We start from the raw sequence: 18,721 nt of genomic DNA on the forward strand, positions 1-18,721 counted from the left end.
TAGTCCAATAAATATGTGCAGAATACTAAATTTGAGTTTTAATTAAAAACTTTCAACTTCACTGAGCCTTGTATGTGTAACATTTATACCAAAAACATAGTAAAAAAAAAAAGCGATGTATACATTAGTAAAAGGCTGAGCTAAATTCAATCCCCAAAATCATTTCGGAGGCCAGCTTCTGCTAAAAGGATTTTCCCTTGCTGATGTTCCTGAACAAAGTGATTTTGATGAGTGATCTCTTTTTCTCTATACTTGACTCAACGGTTGAAGTGCATTTTAAAAAGTGTAGGAACTGTGATGCTGCATGCAGTGAGGGCAGAGTCAGTGGGCATGGAGGCGGGGTCAAAGATGCATCTAAAACCAAAAATATTCTGTACTTTTTTTGGTCTTTCACCGTCAGGTAGCTACATTTAAAATAATATACAGCTGACATTAAAAATAAATAACAAAGTTGTTACTTATTGGGTAATGTACTATGGTACATTATGAAACCTGTATTAGTTAATGCATTGCAGAGGTCTGTGTGTAGCCAGGGAGCCACAGAATTAAGTTTTGGTTGCTGCAGTGGAGAAAATGACTTGAGTATTTTTAGTGCTACGAGGTCACAGCCTGTGGCAAAAGCACCCTGAATATGTAGTTCATTATTTTAAACTTGCATTACACACAGTACAGGACAGACTGCTCCAAAATGTGCAAAGTGTTCAAGATATAATGGTTCTTCCATACCATAGATTTTAGTAATACCCAGAGTGTACAGAGTGCATTTTTTATATTACTGTCCCTTCAACACTTCCTGGTGTAGTAAGCGTGATATAAATACAATTAAAAGCATTCACTCCACAGCCCAGTTGTTAACTCTCTGCACTACCACTCAAAAAGAATAAATGTTGCCATCACAAAGTTTCGACTGGCTCCAAAGCATCCTTTACATTTGCAGATTAACTTGTAGCTCACATCTGCATTTCTTTCAGGCAAGCAAGCACCCTGGCAGGAAGGTCTCTTTAGCTGTCTGCCCGACGTTGGTTACACCACACAGGAAACTCACTGAATGACACTTCAGCTGAGGCGTTTAAACTGTCGGTATTACCCGTCTGGGGACAGTTGTCTTTTTACAAAAAGTTGGGGAATGGTGTTTCATAAATCATTAAAGTATGGGCACGTCATGCCCGTCTGATCCGTCCCAATTCGACCACTCAGTCTTGATTATGAGAACAGCATCTACTTAGACCTTCCCTCAGTTCCTGCTGCTGAATAAAAAAAAGTCCAGAATGCAACAGCTTACCTCCTGCTTGGGCTACCTAGAGCTGATCCCATCGCACTAGCCTTTTCTGCTCTGCACTGCACAGCGATCAGATGGATACACTGCAAATTTATCTGCCTTACTTACCAAGCTTTTTACCTCTAGAGTGCTCTATTTAAAGCCATGAAATGCTTCTGCTAGGAATCTTTAGTCTAGTTTAGAGCTTCTCCCTTCCAGCCCATGTTTCCAGCGATCACGAGCAGGTGGTCATGACACCACCATTCAAGCTTTAAAAAACAGTCACAACAAAGGAATGACAGTATTCAGGTTCCAATTCAAGCAGACCTATGTACATGTTCCATTGAATACAGATCATCAGACGTATAGCCACCATAGATACAAACCCGCAAAACCCACACACTGTCATAGGTGGGCACACATAGGCAGACTGACAGAGGGATGGATGGACACATTGGAGGATGCTGAATTGGTGCTTGTGAAAGTCAGTTCCTGTTCGCTTATTATTTAGCCTATCTGCATAGTAGATCATATTAGAATTAGTGAAAGGAGTATAGTGTCAACACCCATTCTTTATTTGGCTGCTCCTTCGAACAACTACTTCTGCTGAGTAGTGGCATACTTTACTTCCACTGCTACTTCAATCCTTCCATTATTTTCAGTGAACACATGAAAGTAACAATACAGCCTGGCCATTCCATTTTTGGTCCCTTTGGTATGATCATACATTTACAACACTCTCATATGGCCAGGCAGACACCTATGCCCCTTGCAAAGCACCACCCACAGACCAACCCCCTCCCTGCAATATCCTTTACCACTTAGCCGTAACATCAGTAAAAATCAAACATTTTTGGATGAGGGGGTCGAAAGACCCCAGTCGTATTTAGTTACACATATACACAAACAATGCACGTTTAATCAGCTATGCACAGTAATCCAACAGTTTTACATGATTTGTTCACAGAGCTCAAATCCTAGCTTTAACAGAGACACTAATACACTGGAGTTTCCTATCCATATCTAAGTTGTTACTGTGCATCGTTTAAAATGAATGACTTGCCGAATGAGATCATGACTGGTAGCAGAGTTCTCTCCTCCTAGAACCCTTTGTCCCGTAAATCTGGACCTGGGTGGGTCCCTCCTTAGGGGTGGACCCCACCCACCGGTCTCCCCAACCGAGGTGTTACTGTGCAGGAGGCCCATCTGCCCACTTGGATACCTTCCTCGGGCACCCCCCAGATCCATCTTCCTTCTCCTTAGGGGCCTGCGGTAGCTAGCGCCCACTGCACCTGTGCGGGTGATTGTCAGGTAAGGTGCATGTGTCAGAGACCGCCCCACCACTCCATCACTGGAACCTCTTGACTTATTGCCAGTACCCCCGGAAGATTCCATGACCTCGCAGCCAGTTTTGTCTAAAAAGAATGCCTTAGATGACCCGAACAGTCCCACCACTCGTGACCTGACCAGCCGCATCAGAACTATAAATAAGACGTACTTGTACGAAAAAGAATGGGTCAGACATAACACACAAGCCTACAATGACTCCAGACCACCTCCCCGGAAACAGCCACTTGACAACATTATATACAATCCTTGCAGAAAAATCCACAAAAAGCCCTAAAGGTCATACACCCAGGGCCGTATTTATACTCCGTTTGCGCCGAATTTGCGTGTTTTTTTTCGACGCAAATTCGACGCTAAACTAACGCCAACTGACGCCATATTTATACTATGGCGTTAGAGGCGAATAGCGCCAAAGTTCCCGGAATGTGCGTCATTTTTTTGCGTGAACCCCTTCCTTGCGTTAATGATATGCAAGGGAGGCGTTCCCGTCTAAAAAATGACTCCCAGGCCTTTACGTGGTATTTATACTCCCGGGCAAAAGAGACGCCCGGGAGTGGGCGTGGCTAAAAACGGCGCATTTGCGCCGCTTTTTAACGCCTGGGTCAGGCATGGCGTTAAGGGACAAGTGGGCTCAAAATGAGCCCAGAGTGCCCTCCCCTGCCCCCAGGGACCCCCCCTGCCACCCTTGCCCACCCCAGGAGGACACCCAAGGCTGGAGGGACCCACCCCAGGGACATTCAGGTAAGTATTTTGTTATTTTTTTTTAATAATTTTTTTTGGCATAGGGGGGCCTGATTTGTGCCCCCCTACATGCCACTATGCCCAATGACCATGCCCAGGGGACAGAAGTCCCCTGGGCATGGCCATTGGGCAAGGGGGCATGACTCCTATCTTTACAATGATAGGAGTCATGTTGATGGGGGATGGGCGTCGAAAATAAATGGCGCAAGTCGGGTTACGACGATTTTTTCGACGTAACCTGACTTGCCCCATTTTAAGACGCCCATGCGCCATTTTCCCCCTACGCCGGCGCTGCCTGGTGTACGTGGTTTTTCTCGCGCACACCAGGCAGCGCCGGTCTGCTTGCGCCGGCTAACGCCATTCAATAAATACGGCGCCCGCATGGCGCTTCAGAATGGCGTTAGCCGGCGCAAAACTTTTTGACGCTAAACTGCGTTAGCGCAGTTTAGCGTCAAAAAGTATAAATATGGGCCCCAATGCGCTCCCCCCATCCGGTGCCCGTTGCTCTGTGGACGTGGGAGGGTAACAAAATGAAAATGCGGGCAAGCTTGAGGTGGAGTGTGGGGTCCAGCCAGACGACCTTCTCTGCGAAGCAGTGTATGGGCAAAGAGACCCGCTCGCTGCCTGGTGCCTTCCTTTTATGGATGGGGCTGTGATGCAGTAGCAAATGACCCCAGTGCTTCCCGGTCGAGCCTGCCTTGCCCAATCCTGGTGAGCCCTCGCCGGCAGGTCACGGCGGCTCGCGCCACACCCCTGGCTTGGCCCATAGCTGCCCACCATATGCGCAACTCCCCCGATTTAGGGGAGCCTTTGTAATTCAGTGCCAAACTTCTCTTTTATTCTAACACTGTAACACTTACTGCTGACACATTGCTCTATGTACAGTGCACAGCATATATCCAATCTCGGGCTTTCTTTTTGTTTAACAGTGATATCATGTCTGTCAATTCAATTAGGTCAAATGAAGCAAATAAATACTACAAATCTAAACCTGCACTGGTTTGTTAAATGAAATCACAGGGCTGGAAACCTCATATTTACTTTATCTTTTTATATCTGCCATCCCTAGTTGTTGACTTCAGGTTGCATGCGCTAACTGTGCCAAATTGAAATTTTGTTGACTAAACAGACGTTTGGTATTTACAATTCAATTACTTTTGTTTGTTTTTCTTTCTTCGATAAGGGTTTACTATTGACTTAGCATGTTGTAGCTTGTTATATACAACACAAATGATTTATTTTTCTTTTAGTCTTCTTGCTTTTGAAACTTTGTGTTTACCTTTTATTGGAGACTTGGACTTGCAATGACAGTGTCAACTGGTAGTTAATAGCTGCTTAACTTTAAAAAAGATGCCTTTGGTGGCCAGTCAGTTCTGTAATTCTGAAGCTGGAACCTACATGACGTCTGCTGTAGCGTTTTGCCAGCTTCCATGCTTTCTTATCCAAATGGGGTGTTTTTTCCTACCATTCTCACTACACTAATGAAAACTACAGATGTAAAATTAGAATGCGCAACTCCCTTCCTCAAGCATGATGCTTAAATCACTCTCTCATCCAGCCAATTTCAACCAGTTCCAGTATATCCCCAGAAGGAACTGGCACAAGAATGCCCAGAGCCCACCATAAAAGCAATGCTAAAATGCAATTTAGATAGCTTTCTAGGCACAACAGACCAAATTCTCCACAGCCTACAGTGCAAAAGATTACTGCTCATGTTTTCAGCATACTAATACGTCAGCCATGGAACATAATAAAGTGTATTTCTGGTGCTAATGCTTTGGGATTCATCTTCATGCCTGGAGGTACCTCAGAAGCAACACCCTCTGACTAGCTTTGGGTCACGTTTGCTTTCAGTGCTAACACTTCAAACCTGCATTACTAGGAGTAATAGGTACCTAGCTTTTAGTATTGAAGTTTTGACAAGTTGTTATCTCTCTGTGCCTCACGCTAGATTTTAAAGGAAAGTGCTTAGAAACTACATGCGGTTATGATACAGGAGAGGTTTAAATCGGAGTAATCAGACCATTTGTTTGCAGGGAGCACAATGCTGTACAATCTGCCCCTGCAACCTCTAGACAGGATACTGGCCTGGTGTGTGGTGAGCACTTAGGGTGTTATACCAGGAACAGGTATGCCCCATTAGTGAGTTGTAGACAGTGTCTAGGAAGCTAGGGCTCTCTAGAGGTAGCTGTGGATTAGCAGCCAAGACTTATCCAGGAGACATGAAAAGCTTATGCAGTACCACTACAGTCACACAGCACTTACACACATGAAAGAACCACTCAGTTTTACAAAAATAAAAGAACTTCATTATAGTAAAACAAATACTAAAATACTGAGTAGGCAAAACTCCAATAGGAGGTAAGTAAACACTCTATTAAGTACACATTAGAAGTCAGTGATTAGCAAAGAAAACAACAGAAAATTGTAAAAAACAATAGTAAATAGTGAGGGCCCTAGGGGGAGACCAAACCATATACTAAGTAAGTGGAATGTGAGAGGCAGTCCCCCACCCAAGGAAGTTGAATCATTAGAAGGGAGCTGGAGGAACTAGGAATCCCAAGATGTAAGTACCAGGGTGCCCCCCAGAGACCAGGAGAGAAGAGATAAGTGCCTGGTGTTTCCCCAAACCCACAGAAGAACTTTGGAAAAGGACTGTGCAAGACCTAGACAAGACTGGAGGAAACTAAAGGTGGATCCTGACAGAAAAGGACCTGCAAAAGAAGGTGACCAAGTCCAGTTCGAGTTGGAGTGTCTGGCTTGGGCAGGAGCCACTACCAACCTTTCTGTGGACGCAAGACCAGGTCACAGTGGGTGAAGAAAACAGTGCACACAGGAGCAGAAGAGGAGTTCCAGAAGTGATGCAAGTGATGTCCCACATCAGCGGCCGTGATGCAGTTGCTCAGTGTGCTGGAAAACCACCAACAAGACTTGGCAAATACAAGAGTTGGAGAAGAGGGTTTTGCAAGTCTGAAGAGGACCAGCATGGCCCATGGGACCCGACCCAAGGAGAGGAGTCTGAGGTGGACCTCAGCAGCTGAGTCACAAGAAGAGGAGGAAGCCCCCACATGTGACCCACAGGCAGCAGGCACAGGAGTCGCGGTGAGGCCAACTCAGCACACCTCAGTCCCACGTTGCTGGAACAGCAGGCAGGAGACTGTGCTTTGCAGGAAGGAGTGCTAGGGGGCAGGGCTACACTGAGCCTGAAAATGCCTTGGAGGAGGAGCAAACAAGCTTTGGTAGCTGCAAGAGTCGCAGTTCACAGGGGTACTTCCTGCAAGGAAATGCAGGGACTTACCGTCTCCCAAGTTTGGCAGGTGGTAGGGAGGATGGAAGGGACTACTCCATACTACCACTTGTGATGCAGGATCCATGCAGTTCCGTACGAGAGAGGATCCACGCAGCTGGTCGTTGTTGCAGTTGGTACCTACAGATGCAAGGGAGTGACTCCTTCACTCCAAGGGAGATTCCTTCTTACATCTTGTGCAGGCTGAAGACTCATTGCCCTCAGAGGATACACAGCCAGGTAAATGTTGCAGTTGCTAGAAGGAGCCGGAGAAATAATGTTGCAGAGCTGAGTCTTTGCTTGAGTTGCAGATTATCGGTTCCCGGAGGGTCCAGTTGCAGTCCCGGTGGCCAGAAGATGAAGTAAACAATGCAGGGGAGTTCTGCTGGGATCTTTCACATCAAATCTGAGGACCCACCCAAGAGGGAGATCTTAAATTGCCCAGGAAGGGGGATTGGTCACCTAGCAGGGTGACCACCTATCAGGAGGGGGCTGTGACGTCACCTGCCTGGCCTGACCACTCAGATGCTCCCAGGGGTCTCTGCCCACCTTGGATTCAAGATGGCAGAATAAAGTGGCCACCTTGAGAAGCTCTGGGCACCACCCCTGGGTTTCTGATGGACAGGGGAGAGGTCACTCCCCTTTCCATTGTCCAGTTTCGCACCAGAGCAGGGACCAGAGATCATTGGACCGGTACAAACTGGTTTATGCAAGGAGGGCACCAAATGTGCCCTTCAAAGAATGCCAGTGGCTTGGGGAGGCTACCCCTCCCAAGACATATAACACCTATTTCCAAGGGAGAAGGTGTTACCTCCCTCTGTCACAGGAAATCCTTTGTTCTGCCTTCCCTTGCCTGAACTTTTCACGCAACAGGAAGACAGAAACCTGTCTGAGGGATGGCAGCAGTGCAGGCTGCCCGGAAAACCCTAGAAGACTAGTAGAAGCAATGCTGGAGGTCTTCTAAGGTGCTCCCAGAGTGCATGGAATCATGCAACCAATACTGGCAATAGTATTGGGGTATGATTTCGACATGTTTAATACCAAACATGCCCAGGTTCGGAGTTACCATTATGTAGCTGGACACAGGCTGTCCTTATAATGACCTGTGGACAGCTTATAGTGACGTGTGTCCAGTACACGGGTAAAATAGCTTCCCTGCAATTATGAAGTCCAGTGTAATGGATCTGGAGTTCGTCGGGGCACCTCTGCTCATGCAGGGGTGCCCTCACACACAAGTACCTACACAAGTACCTGCACCCTGCCCTGTGTGCTTGGAGGGCCTTTCATAGGGGTGAATTATGGTGACCTGGTGCAGTAACCTGTAGTGAAAGGGTGTATGCACCTTTTTTGTACGCAGGCTGCAATGGTAGGCCTGCAGACACATTTTGCATGGGCTTCCATGGGTGGCACAATACATACTGCAGCCCATGGGGAACCCCTGGTGCCCCAATGCCCTGGGTACCCAAGTACCATATACTAAAGACTTATATTGGGGGCACCAGTATGCCAATTGTAGGGTGTGCTAAGTCCTAAGCAACTAAATTTAGAGGGCGAGAGCACAGTCACTGGGGTCCTGGTTAGCAGGATCCCTGTGAACACAGTCGGAAACACACTGACAGCAGGCAAAAAGTGGGGGTAAACCTGTAAAAAAGAGGGTACTTTCCTAGAGATACCACCTGCACCCATGCTGTCAGGTTTTCAGGATGCATTTAGGAAGAGTACTCGATAGAAAGAAACTCCTGTTCAAAGGGAGCTAGACCAGTACAAATGCAGCAACCGTGTGGGTTTATCAGTTAACACTGACAGTACAGTTTCCCTTCTGGTGGGGTTTCACCAGTTTTTTTGTTAAACTTGAAATCCTGGAACCTTAGGTTAGATAGCCACTTGTGCCAGGTTAATAGGCTGTTTTCATGTGGCACACCAATATAATATCCCAATAAAAGTGAGTGGTGGACTCCTGTGAACTTGCAGGCACATAGTAGGCACCAGTTTGGAAACTTGTATTGTGAAAGTCTAATATCTGTATATCTAAGGGGTCACAGGACCCCACTCCCAACAGGAAAACTGTGAAGATAACCCGTACATTCATGCTGGATGGCAAGGAGGTGAGCGTCACCACCTCAAGGATTGTGACCAATGATGGACAGAGGAAGGAGAAATGGCGCTCAGCCAGGTGAGAGGGATGGAGAATCCCATATCCTTTTCTATTTTGTATTTGTTCAAGGCAGGAGCATTGGAAGGGACTAGGTGAGGATGTCAGTTTCATTGGGGTTTCTAACTGCCTTCCCGTAGTGCATTTCTTCTGTCCACTAGGATAGGTCATTTTCACTTCCCCTTAATGAAGGGGCAGGAAAAAGGAACCAGAAACAGAAAAGTCGGGGAAGGGGATACTTATTAAAGCAAAGGCTAAAGTAGTAAGATATAGAATACTCTTTGAACTCTTTTGCATGTTTCTGATTGTTCACTTTGGTGTTTAAAGTCTCAATCTTTGTGATCTGCTGTTTACCATCCTGAACTTTGAAGTTTTTTCACTTTTTCTACTTCTCACTCTGTTTGCTGCCTGTTTCTCACTCTTTGCACTTAGATATTTCAAATTGTACTGCGTTTCAAACCCCTCTCTTTTAACATGAATATTGCACTTCTCTTTCTTGTCTAATTGTATGCCTCACTCTTGGTTTCCCATTCACAATGTTTACTCTTGCTTTCACTGCCAAACGTTTGTGAATGGCTTCACCTCCCACGCTTTGCACTCTGTAGTATCACATTTAATTTACTGATAAGTCCTTTGTAAAGTGATACTACATGTAACTTGGGCTTGTAAATTAAATTTGGGTTGGACTGGTGGGAAAAACAGGGTTGGCATGATGGGAAAAATCTATGGATTTATGCCCAGATCTCTGACTGGGGGTTAGCGTTTGACATTGTTCAACATTCCGTCCATCATGTGTTCTTTTTGCTAGTGGACGTGCAGCATTTATTGTGCCTTTTAAAACTTGTCTCTGGGCTGCCATTGCAGACTGCATGTGCAGTTTTAAACTTCCATTTCAATCTGGCAAAATAAATCATTTGCCAGGCATAAACCTTCTTTTTTAATATGTATACGTCATCATTGGAGTAAGCCCTTAACAGCCCATAGGGCAGTGTGCAGTACATTTGAAATCTTGGAATTGTACTTTTAACTTTTACATGTCCTGGTAGTGAAAAACGATTACATTCATTTTTCACTAGAACAAGGTCTAGCTCTCCCATAAGAGAACATTGTGTTACATTATTACAGTTAATAAGTGATAACTTTTAATTGGGAGCAGGTAGAAAAATTGAGTTAGATTTATAAAGAATTGTAATGTAAAAACACTGTTTAATGATACAGTTGGATGTTAAGTCCCAATTCTGAAAATGTCACTTTGAGCCAGTTGGCATTTCGTTGTCTCAACCATTTGGTGCCTGCAGCCTGTATTCTGAGTCACATGACTAGATATATCTGGCAGTTGCTCTTTGGGCATTGCTCCCAGACAGTGAGACAAAGAGGGAATAGGTGTTTGCAGGATGGGCCATTTCTGACTTGATGGGGGGCAGAGCATCACACAGACTCTACCTCAGCACATTCACAAAGGGTTTCATACTAGTCGTTTGTGCCCTTAGACAAGTTTGGGCCAGGGCAGGGGAGGAGGAAATTCCAAACAACTTTGGGGTTGAATCCTCTAGAAACATCTAGAAACATCTCCTACTACAAAGATGGCACCAAGGATCAATTGTGGACCCTCAGACCCAACTCTTTAGATCACTCCTGGACCTGTGGACTCTACAAGGAAGATGGACTGCCGAGTTGTGAACTCTGCCCTGCTGACCTGCTTCCTGACCAAGGACTGCTTCTGCTGCAGCCTGCCCTTGACTCCTGCCCAGCACGCTGTAGGTTGTCCTCGACGCCAAAGCAATTCAGGCCAAGTCCTCACAAGCACCAGCGTCTCCTTTGATGCTGATGCCGCCCAATGCCAACTCCAGCCCAGTGCAATGCATCTCGTCCCCTTTGTCGACAAATCACAGCAGAAGTCTCTGCAAGCCCTATTAGCTTCCTGGGCGATGACGCACGACCCACCAGTGAAGCTTCTCGTGGACGGTCATCAGGTCTGCCACTGCACGATGCATCTCAGTGCTGGACGTCACTTAGCAGCTGCTCGTTGATGGCTCCTTAATGTCAGCACCACGCAAGTACTTCACATCTTGATGCCCATGCCCACAAGATACTTTTTAAGCTGAATCAACTCAGACCTGTATCTGGCCCATACTCCATAGCAGTCGGCCTGAAATTGTGACTTGGACTTGGTCTACCATGACCAGATAACTGCAGTTGAAGCTTTTTGCTTCTTTTCACTTGATTCTCAGAAAACCCTTAAAAATGCATATCTCTGTTTCTACAAATTACATTTTTGTTGTTTTGGTGTCAAGTTATTTATTGGATTTTAGTCTGTTTTTGTAAATTGATGTGGGTTTTTTTGTGGTGTTTTCACTTTATTGCTGTTTCTATGCTACATCACCTCTAATTTAAGCTTGACTGTTTTTGTGCCAAGCTACCAGAGGGTTAAGCACAAGTTACTTTGGGGTCTGCTTGTATTTCACCCTGCCAGGAATTGTGATTGCTGCTTCCATAGGGGTTCACTCCCCTCAACTGGTAACCCAATTTCCTACACTATCTCATTCATTCCACTTCCAAACTTTATATGCCTAATTTTACACTTAATTTCAGTTTTCATTCAATCCATTCTGATTTTGGAAACCTGATTCATTGTCCTCTGATGGTTATCATATCACCCTTCGCACACCATTACACTTCTCATTCTTTGTACTTTTTCACTTCTCACTGTTATTACTCTGATATTTCATGGCTTAATCATTATACTTGTTTCACCTTTCATTCTGATGTTTTAAAGTCCATTTCTTTGACCTTGTTCCTGTCTCTATGACAGTTTAAGAAACGTCTTTGTAAAAAATGAGTACAAAACACAATACAGATTTGTAAGAGGCCCCTAAATACTAATGTAATAGGTAGGTATAATGTGGCTGTGTATTATTGGTTCTTTTGATTTTACCAGTACAACAACCATTACTTGCATGTCCATCAAACACAGAGAGTTACAGGCCTTCATAAATAGTTACTAGTAGGCATGTTTTAATTCCATTCTGAACCTTTAACTTTGGTGTTTTACAGACGCCTGGAGCTGCGCGAGCTCCGCTTCCTGCAAAAGGAGGAGCAGAGAGCGCAAGCGCAACTGAGGCAGAAGCTGCACCACCAGAGGGAGATGATGTTCCGTCGCACTGAGCAGCAGATTACTGTAAGTGAGCTAGCTTTCACTAGTGCAGCAAGTGCAGTGGCACTAGAGCCCGAAGGACTAACTGCATCCAGATTATAGCTGTTGTTTACTATCAAACAAGATGCCCATCTTACTTGACGGCATCAGGCTCTTGGTACCCTTGTTACACCACTGGGCTCTGGAATAAGGTCTGAGTGGGACTGTGAGAACTGAATATTCAAAGAGTGATTGAGAATAGGTCAGACTGTAGGAGAGTAAGGATATGGATAAGAAACCGTGGCCCAGAATCCTAAGAACAACATAGGCGGAGTCTCACAGGGATCCTCTCTCCCACTCTTTAACGTCTGTGTGGCGTCTCTGGCTCAGATTGTTCGTTCCCATAGACTCAACATCATCTCTTATGCCGATGACACTCAACTAACACTCTCTCTTTCCGAAGACAATGCCTTCCCCAGAGACTACCTCAGCAATGCCATGACACATGTTGCCGAATGGATGAGATCCTACTGAACACAGACAAAATGGAGGTGATCATCTTCAGAAGCAACCCCTCGCCATGCATCGACTCCTGGTGGCCTTCCATGTTTGGACAACCCTGAGAGACCATGCCCACAACCTCATCATCATAATCAACAGCAAACTCACATTCAAACAACAGATAAACACTGTGGCCTCCTCCAGCTTCCACAACCACTGCATGCTACAAACATTTTTAAATTGGATCCCCATCAAAACCAGAAAGATGGTCATCCAAGCCGTCATCACAGCAGACTAGACTACGGAAATGCCCTTTACGTCAGCTCCTCTACTGCCTCCAGACCACCCAGAACACAGCAGCGAGACTCGTCCCAGACCTCCTAAGAAGGACCCACATCACCCCTCACCTCAGAGGTCTTCACTGGCTACCGGTGCACAAAAGATGCAAATTCAAGGCGCTCACCATTACTTACAAAGCCCTCCACAACATCAGAACCAAGCTAATCAACCGCAGACTCTCCTTCCACCAACTAACTAGGGAGCTTTGTTCAACAACTCTTGCCCTCGCGCACATCCTGAGAGTCTGCCGCAGGGGAGGACGCTCCTTCTCCTACCTCGCCACCAAGACCTGGAACAACACCCTGCCCCCCACCTTGGCACCCCGCACCTCCTCCTTGACTTTAGGAGAAAGCTCAAGACATGGCTTTTTGAGGAGGAACTACCTACGCACAGCAACATCTGTGAGTGCCTCGATACCCCCACCCCTCCCGCCCTAGGGTGATAAGCCACACTTTACAAATCATATGACTGATTGATTGATTGTCAGAATCCATGTACTTTTTATAACACTGTGTTAAATAACACCCATTACATGCAGCATTTGGGGCTTTCTGCACCAAATCTGCATAGTATGGTAAATACCATACACTTTTTCCCAGTTTGCTCTTCCGAAATTTAACGAAGGGTGAGACATATAATGCACCCGCCAATTACCGGATGTAGTAAATTCCCTCCAAGTTGTAATTCCAGCCTAGTGCAAAGAGGGTTTTTTGCAGGGTTTGGAAAACACCAGCCCACTCATATTCCGGGCCTGAGAATCTTCATGTGAGACTGAGGCTGGGTCCCAAATTAAGATGGACTGAATGAGATTGGGATTGTGGGCATGGATACTGCATTATGAAACTGAATGTGACACAGTGAAACTCTGAGAATGTCTATGATTAAGCCCTTGGAGGAATGAGACTGAGCCCAATTCTGGATTGTACGTTTCGCCTTGATAAGGCGGGTTCGGAAGAGCCAATTTGTTACATCTGCATAGCGTGGAGGGGTAAAGGAGGAGGTGTGGAAGGCATCTTTTAGAGTAGTAGTTCCATAGACTGCGTGCAGTGAAGGCTTGTCAGCGTCATGGGGAGGGCACCTGTTTTCAGGTCACACTGCAGGCTATTCCCTGGCAGCCCTAATCCCTTCTTCTTACACATCAACCACCAGGGGCATGTTTGGGTAGGCTTCAATGCATTTTTGTAGGGTGATATAGGTTTGAAAGCTGGGTGACCCTATTAATGCCTGTGGGGACATTTCGTTTGACTGATGTGTGAACAGAAGTAAAAAGAGGGTGACACTTTCTAAGTGCAGGTGAGTTGATCTATGGGACAGCAGCTGCTTTATACCCATAACTGAACAAACAAAGGCAATGGAACAGGTCTGGCTAATAAGTGGAAGCACATCTTCAATCATTCACGTTCATCATCTGTTCTTTTTGCACTTGTCACTCTAAGTGGGAAAGGTATGGCCAGAGGTGGGTCCCGTGCTCACCATGCCACCAGATTTAAGCTAGCCTGATTGATGAGGGATGATACCCTGAAACTGGTTCCAGGGTACTTGTTTCCGGTCCAGGGAGGAGCTGGCCTGTTAATTCAGACTGGACGATTCCCATGGGGAGCATGGTTGAGACTGATTTGCATACAGCTGGGTTCAACTGCAATGGCATGGCGGGCAAAAACACCAGATGGATTTAACCCATATCTGTGACTGGGCGTGAAAGTTTGATTTGTTCAGCATTCCATCCATCGTCTGTGCTCTCTATGCCTGTGGATTTAAGCTAGCCTGGATAATATGAGGTGAAACCCCAAAATTCATTCCAGGGTACTTGTTTCAAGGTCCAGGGAGTACCTGGCCTGGCAGTTTGGGCTGGACTGTTTCCCTGGGGAGCAGGGTCAAGACTAATTTGCATATGGCTGGGTCCAAACTGGAATGGCATGGCGGGCAAAACAAAATGGATTTAACCCAGATCTGTGACCGGGGTTGAATGTTTGAGTTGTTCAACCTTCTGTCCATCATCTGTTCTTTTTGCATAAACATGGTGGGCATGTGCTTGCATTAAAAAATTAACTAAACATAGCAATGGCTGGCTATCTTGCAAAGGTATGGTACATTGTGTATCACTGTTTTAAAGTTCTAGTATGGGCACCACATTTAGAACCAAAATGAGAAGCAATCAAATGTCTTATTAGAACTGGCTGGGGAGTAGTATTATCATAGTAAATGTGAAAATATAAAGAGGAGAAGGAAAATACGTGAAAGAGCTTCTTTAAAAAAGGAACTTGTAAAGTCTGGCTTGACATGGCAGCTGCCACTAGACCTTATAGTATCAACAAAAAAGAGCTTTCAGAAGTAGGAAAGAGATGTGTTTTAGTCTCCCCCACATGTTAGTTTCCTTGTTTCTTTGAGTACATCATTTGATGTGGAAGAAGTTGTGTGCTTCCACTGAAAAGGAATGCTTATATTGTACTTTTGCCTTGTAGGAAAATACAGAGGACAATGATCAATCCCATAGGCCTGATTTGTCTATAACAAAAAGTTGTGATTAAGGAAGTAAGCTTGACGTATTTTTATTGTGAAAAGCATAAGTTACAGTCAAACTACATTTAAGGGCAGATTGTTATTACTCTGTATTAAACCCTGCAGAGGGGTGTTTTGTTACACGGAATCTCACAGATTACTGCAGGAGTACTGGTGTTGGTGACCTACTCAAACAAATTTTGGGGATAGAAGGTTTGCACCAGGATAAACCTCCTTGTGTCCCCATTGAAGGCATTTAAATTGTTTCGCCAACTAATTTAGTTTTGCTAACTAATTTTGAACATATATATCATTTTATTACAGCATACCGGATGGCTGCCTTGTGGGAATATTTATACTTAATACAGTAGGTCTGAGCTGGTTGTTGTGACAAGCCAAGTATAAAGGCTATAGGCCTGACTGGCTTATTGCGTAAAGTTATTTCAGATGCCATGGTTCTGATCTGTTTAATATGAAAAGTTACAACAGATGCAGTAGGCCTGATTTATTCATTATGAAACGCTAATGTTAAAACCAATAGGTCTTTAAAGGTGGATTGTTATTGCACCATATTAAAGCAAACAGGCAGGCATTTTGTTAGATGAAATTTCACAGATTACATAGTAGGCAGTGGATGAGGTGGTGATTATCCTCTTTGACTACTCATATAAGTAGAAGAATTACACTGTAATAATTCTTGCTAAAATATTCACAAGACTTGACAGACTTAATTGTCTGCCAAGGCCTTGTAATACAAAAAAAATGAAAAGGCATACACATGTACAAATATACCCATATATATGGACTTTTAATCAGCCTTTCTCTGCCACTGGTCTGTATGAGTGCTGTATGAGTGTCATTTACACTCTGCATCCATCCATGAAAGCATACAGCATGGGGTAATGGGTTAGCCCACTACAGCCTTTTAATCTCTTGCCTTGTGATTGACTGCCAAGTACGTTTCATCTGGGCCAGTCCACCACTGGGCTTTGCATGCTTGAAGAAGATTTTAAGTCCCATCTTCTCTTCCATTGTCACCCATTGCTTGGTTACTCTTTTTCTCCACTCTGTAGGGAAAAAAATTATTCTATGACCGTGAGATTGAGGCCTTGGAGCGGCATCGAAGACAGGCAAAGGAATACCAGGAGCTACAGCACACAGTGCGTCTACAGGACAGTGCCAGACGTCTCAAGTCCGAGCAGGAAAAAGCTTATGCCAAGAGAAAACCATTGCTGCATGGCAAGAGAGAGGAGGTGAGTTATCATAAAGTATTTCATGAGCAAGTGCTGCAATTTGAAAAAATATTATTTAAGTGTTCTGGTTCTTTTGAATGAAATTAGTATTTCTCTAAAGAGTTTCTTTTAGGTTTTTTTCTCCAGATAAATAATTAATTTGAGCACATGCATGTACTCGGCAGTGAAGCCCAGTGAAAAATGTTTTAATTGTAATTACAAGAACAATGAGCCCCACACAACTAATTAAATATTGCACTTCAGTAACTAAAGAATATTTCTTAAAAAATATTACCCATGCATTCTTTAAACAATGTTTACTGGAGTCCTAGCTAGTGTTGCCATATACGAGCAATATCAAACAGTACTAAAATACAATAAAGCAGAGAAGACTTCTGAGCAAATTAGATCAAAATAACATCTGAAATTGAACTGTGTTGAAGACGTTGAAATTGCACACAACTGAATCCAAATTGAAACACACAGCTGATTAACAGATGAACGAACTCACTGTGCCATGGGGAACAGTGCACACTATGGACAAATGATGTAAACTCAGCATAGTGGAAGGGAGCAGTACTTCTGAAATTAATCACAGACCTGGGGCCTTATTAAGTGTCAGGCCTGTGGAAAACAGCCTGGCTGCCATCTTTGCCTGGCCCTAATTCCGATACCCCAAGTTTGCTCTTACTCAAATCCAGACCCTCAGTATGTTATCAGCAAACCTCATCCTACTTCTCAGTCTCCCACAGAAAGTGTAGTTACTCAAAAGCTACAGCCAAACACAGAGAATGTATCAGCATACACGAAATGTGCAGGATAGAAACATATTTAGTTATTTAAAAATTAAGATGGCACACAGATATAAAAAAATACTCCTAGAAGTAAAATACATGTTAAAGAAAGTGCTGTGTTTCAGTGATGAACTGCTCACAATTTGTTCAAGTCCCATTTATTCTTTTTAGATGCTAGCTTCCTTGCCACAATTTTAGTCTATAATAAATAACATCAGGGTGTTTCCATATTCCCACTCTATTTAATTGTTGAAGATTATTTAAAGAGCCACAAATGTTTCAAATAATTACTGTCTGATTCAGTACTTAATATCAAAGATCATGTCTACGGATGGGCTTACTTTTTTTATTTTTCTGCTCAATCTCTGTTAAACAACTTTGGGTCTAATTTAGATTTCGGCAGACATGTTACTTACTCCGTCACAATGGTGATGGGTAGCCCGCCAGCCAAAGTATAAATTCCATATGATAAAATGGGATTTATATTGTGGCGAACAGATTGCCTGTCACCGTTGGGACGGAGTAAGTAACCCATCCACTGAAATCGAAATCAGACCCTTTATATTAACATAGGTGGCTATCCTTCATTATTTAGATGTGCAAGGAGTGGTCCATGATTTGCTAACATATAAAGTTGAATGTCATTTGCCGGTGTGGCTACGTAAAAACAATTCAAATAGGAACATTTATAGAAGAGACCATAATAAACGTTTAAAAGAAACGTTTGTGTAAGGGCAGTTTCTATGAAAATACAGGATTTGTTGTGGTAAAGGAGACAGTGATAAATACTGTAGGAGGCTGGCCTGGTTTGTAGTGGGTACCTTGGGTACTTACACCTTATACCAGGGCCAGTTATCCCTTATTAGTGAAGTAGTAGTGTTCTAGCAGCTTAGGCTGATAGAGATAGCTATAGCAGAGCAGCTTAAGCTGAACTAGGAGACATGCAAAGCTCCTGCAATACCACTTATAGTTACACAGTACATATACACAAGTAAAGAGAATACTCAGTGTTACCAAAAATAAAGGTATTTATTGGGGTCACACAGTACCAAAAATATCTTAGAGACAATACTCCTTCTGGAGGTAAGTATTATACACAATATATACACTAGACACCAAAATTAGACAAGTAAATAGTCATAGAACAATGCAAACAGTAGGAAATCCTATAGAATGCAATGGGAGAAAATAGGTCAAGGGGCAACACAAACCATATACTAAGAAAGTGGAATGCGAATCACGAATTCCCCCCTAGACAAGAGTAGTGTGTGCAGAATCGCTGGGAGAGTGAGAATACAGTAAAGGTAAGTAAATTACCCCACCCCAGAGCCCAGAAAAGCAGGCGTAAATTACTGCACGTTTCCTTAGGACACACTACACCTAATTTTTGGGATTTTGCAGCAGCCAACCAAGTCTGCAAAGAACAACTGCAGGATTAT

The 18,721-nt window shown here is 44.1% G+C and overlaps 1 protein-coding gene across 1 annotated transcript in view; it reads left to right on the top strand.

Moving 5' to 3' along the window:
• The window catches only part of LOC138265140 (trichohyalin-like), a 131,122-nt gene that overhangs the window by 5,025 nt on the left and 107,376 nt on the right, over nucleotides 1-18,721 (top strand). Inside the window, exons 2-4 of the mRNA XM_069212683.1 lie at nucleotides 8,666-8,805; nucleotides 11,839-11,962; nucleotides 16,330-16,509. Coding sequence (XP_069068784.1) covers nucleotides 8,666-8,805; nucleotides 11,839-11,962; nucleotides 16,330-16,509 — 444 coding nt within the window. The remainder of the gene's footprint in view (nucleotides 1-8,665; nucleotides 8,806-11,838; nucleotides 11,963-16,329; nucleotides 16,510-18,721) is intronic.

The sequence above is a fragment of the Pleurodeles waltl genome, chromosome 11 (assembly GCF_031143425.1).
Source record: "Pleurodeles waltl isolate 20211129_DDA chromosome 11, aPleWal1.hap1.20221129, whole genome shotgun sequence".
Classification (NCBI taxonomy): Eukaryota; Metazoa; Chordata; class Amphibia; order Caudata; family Salamandridae; genus Pleurodeles; species Pleurodeles waltl.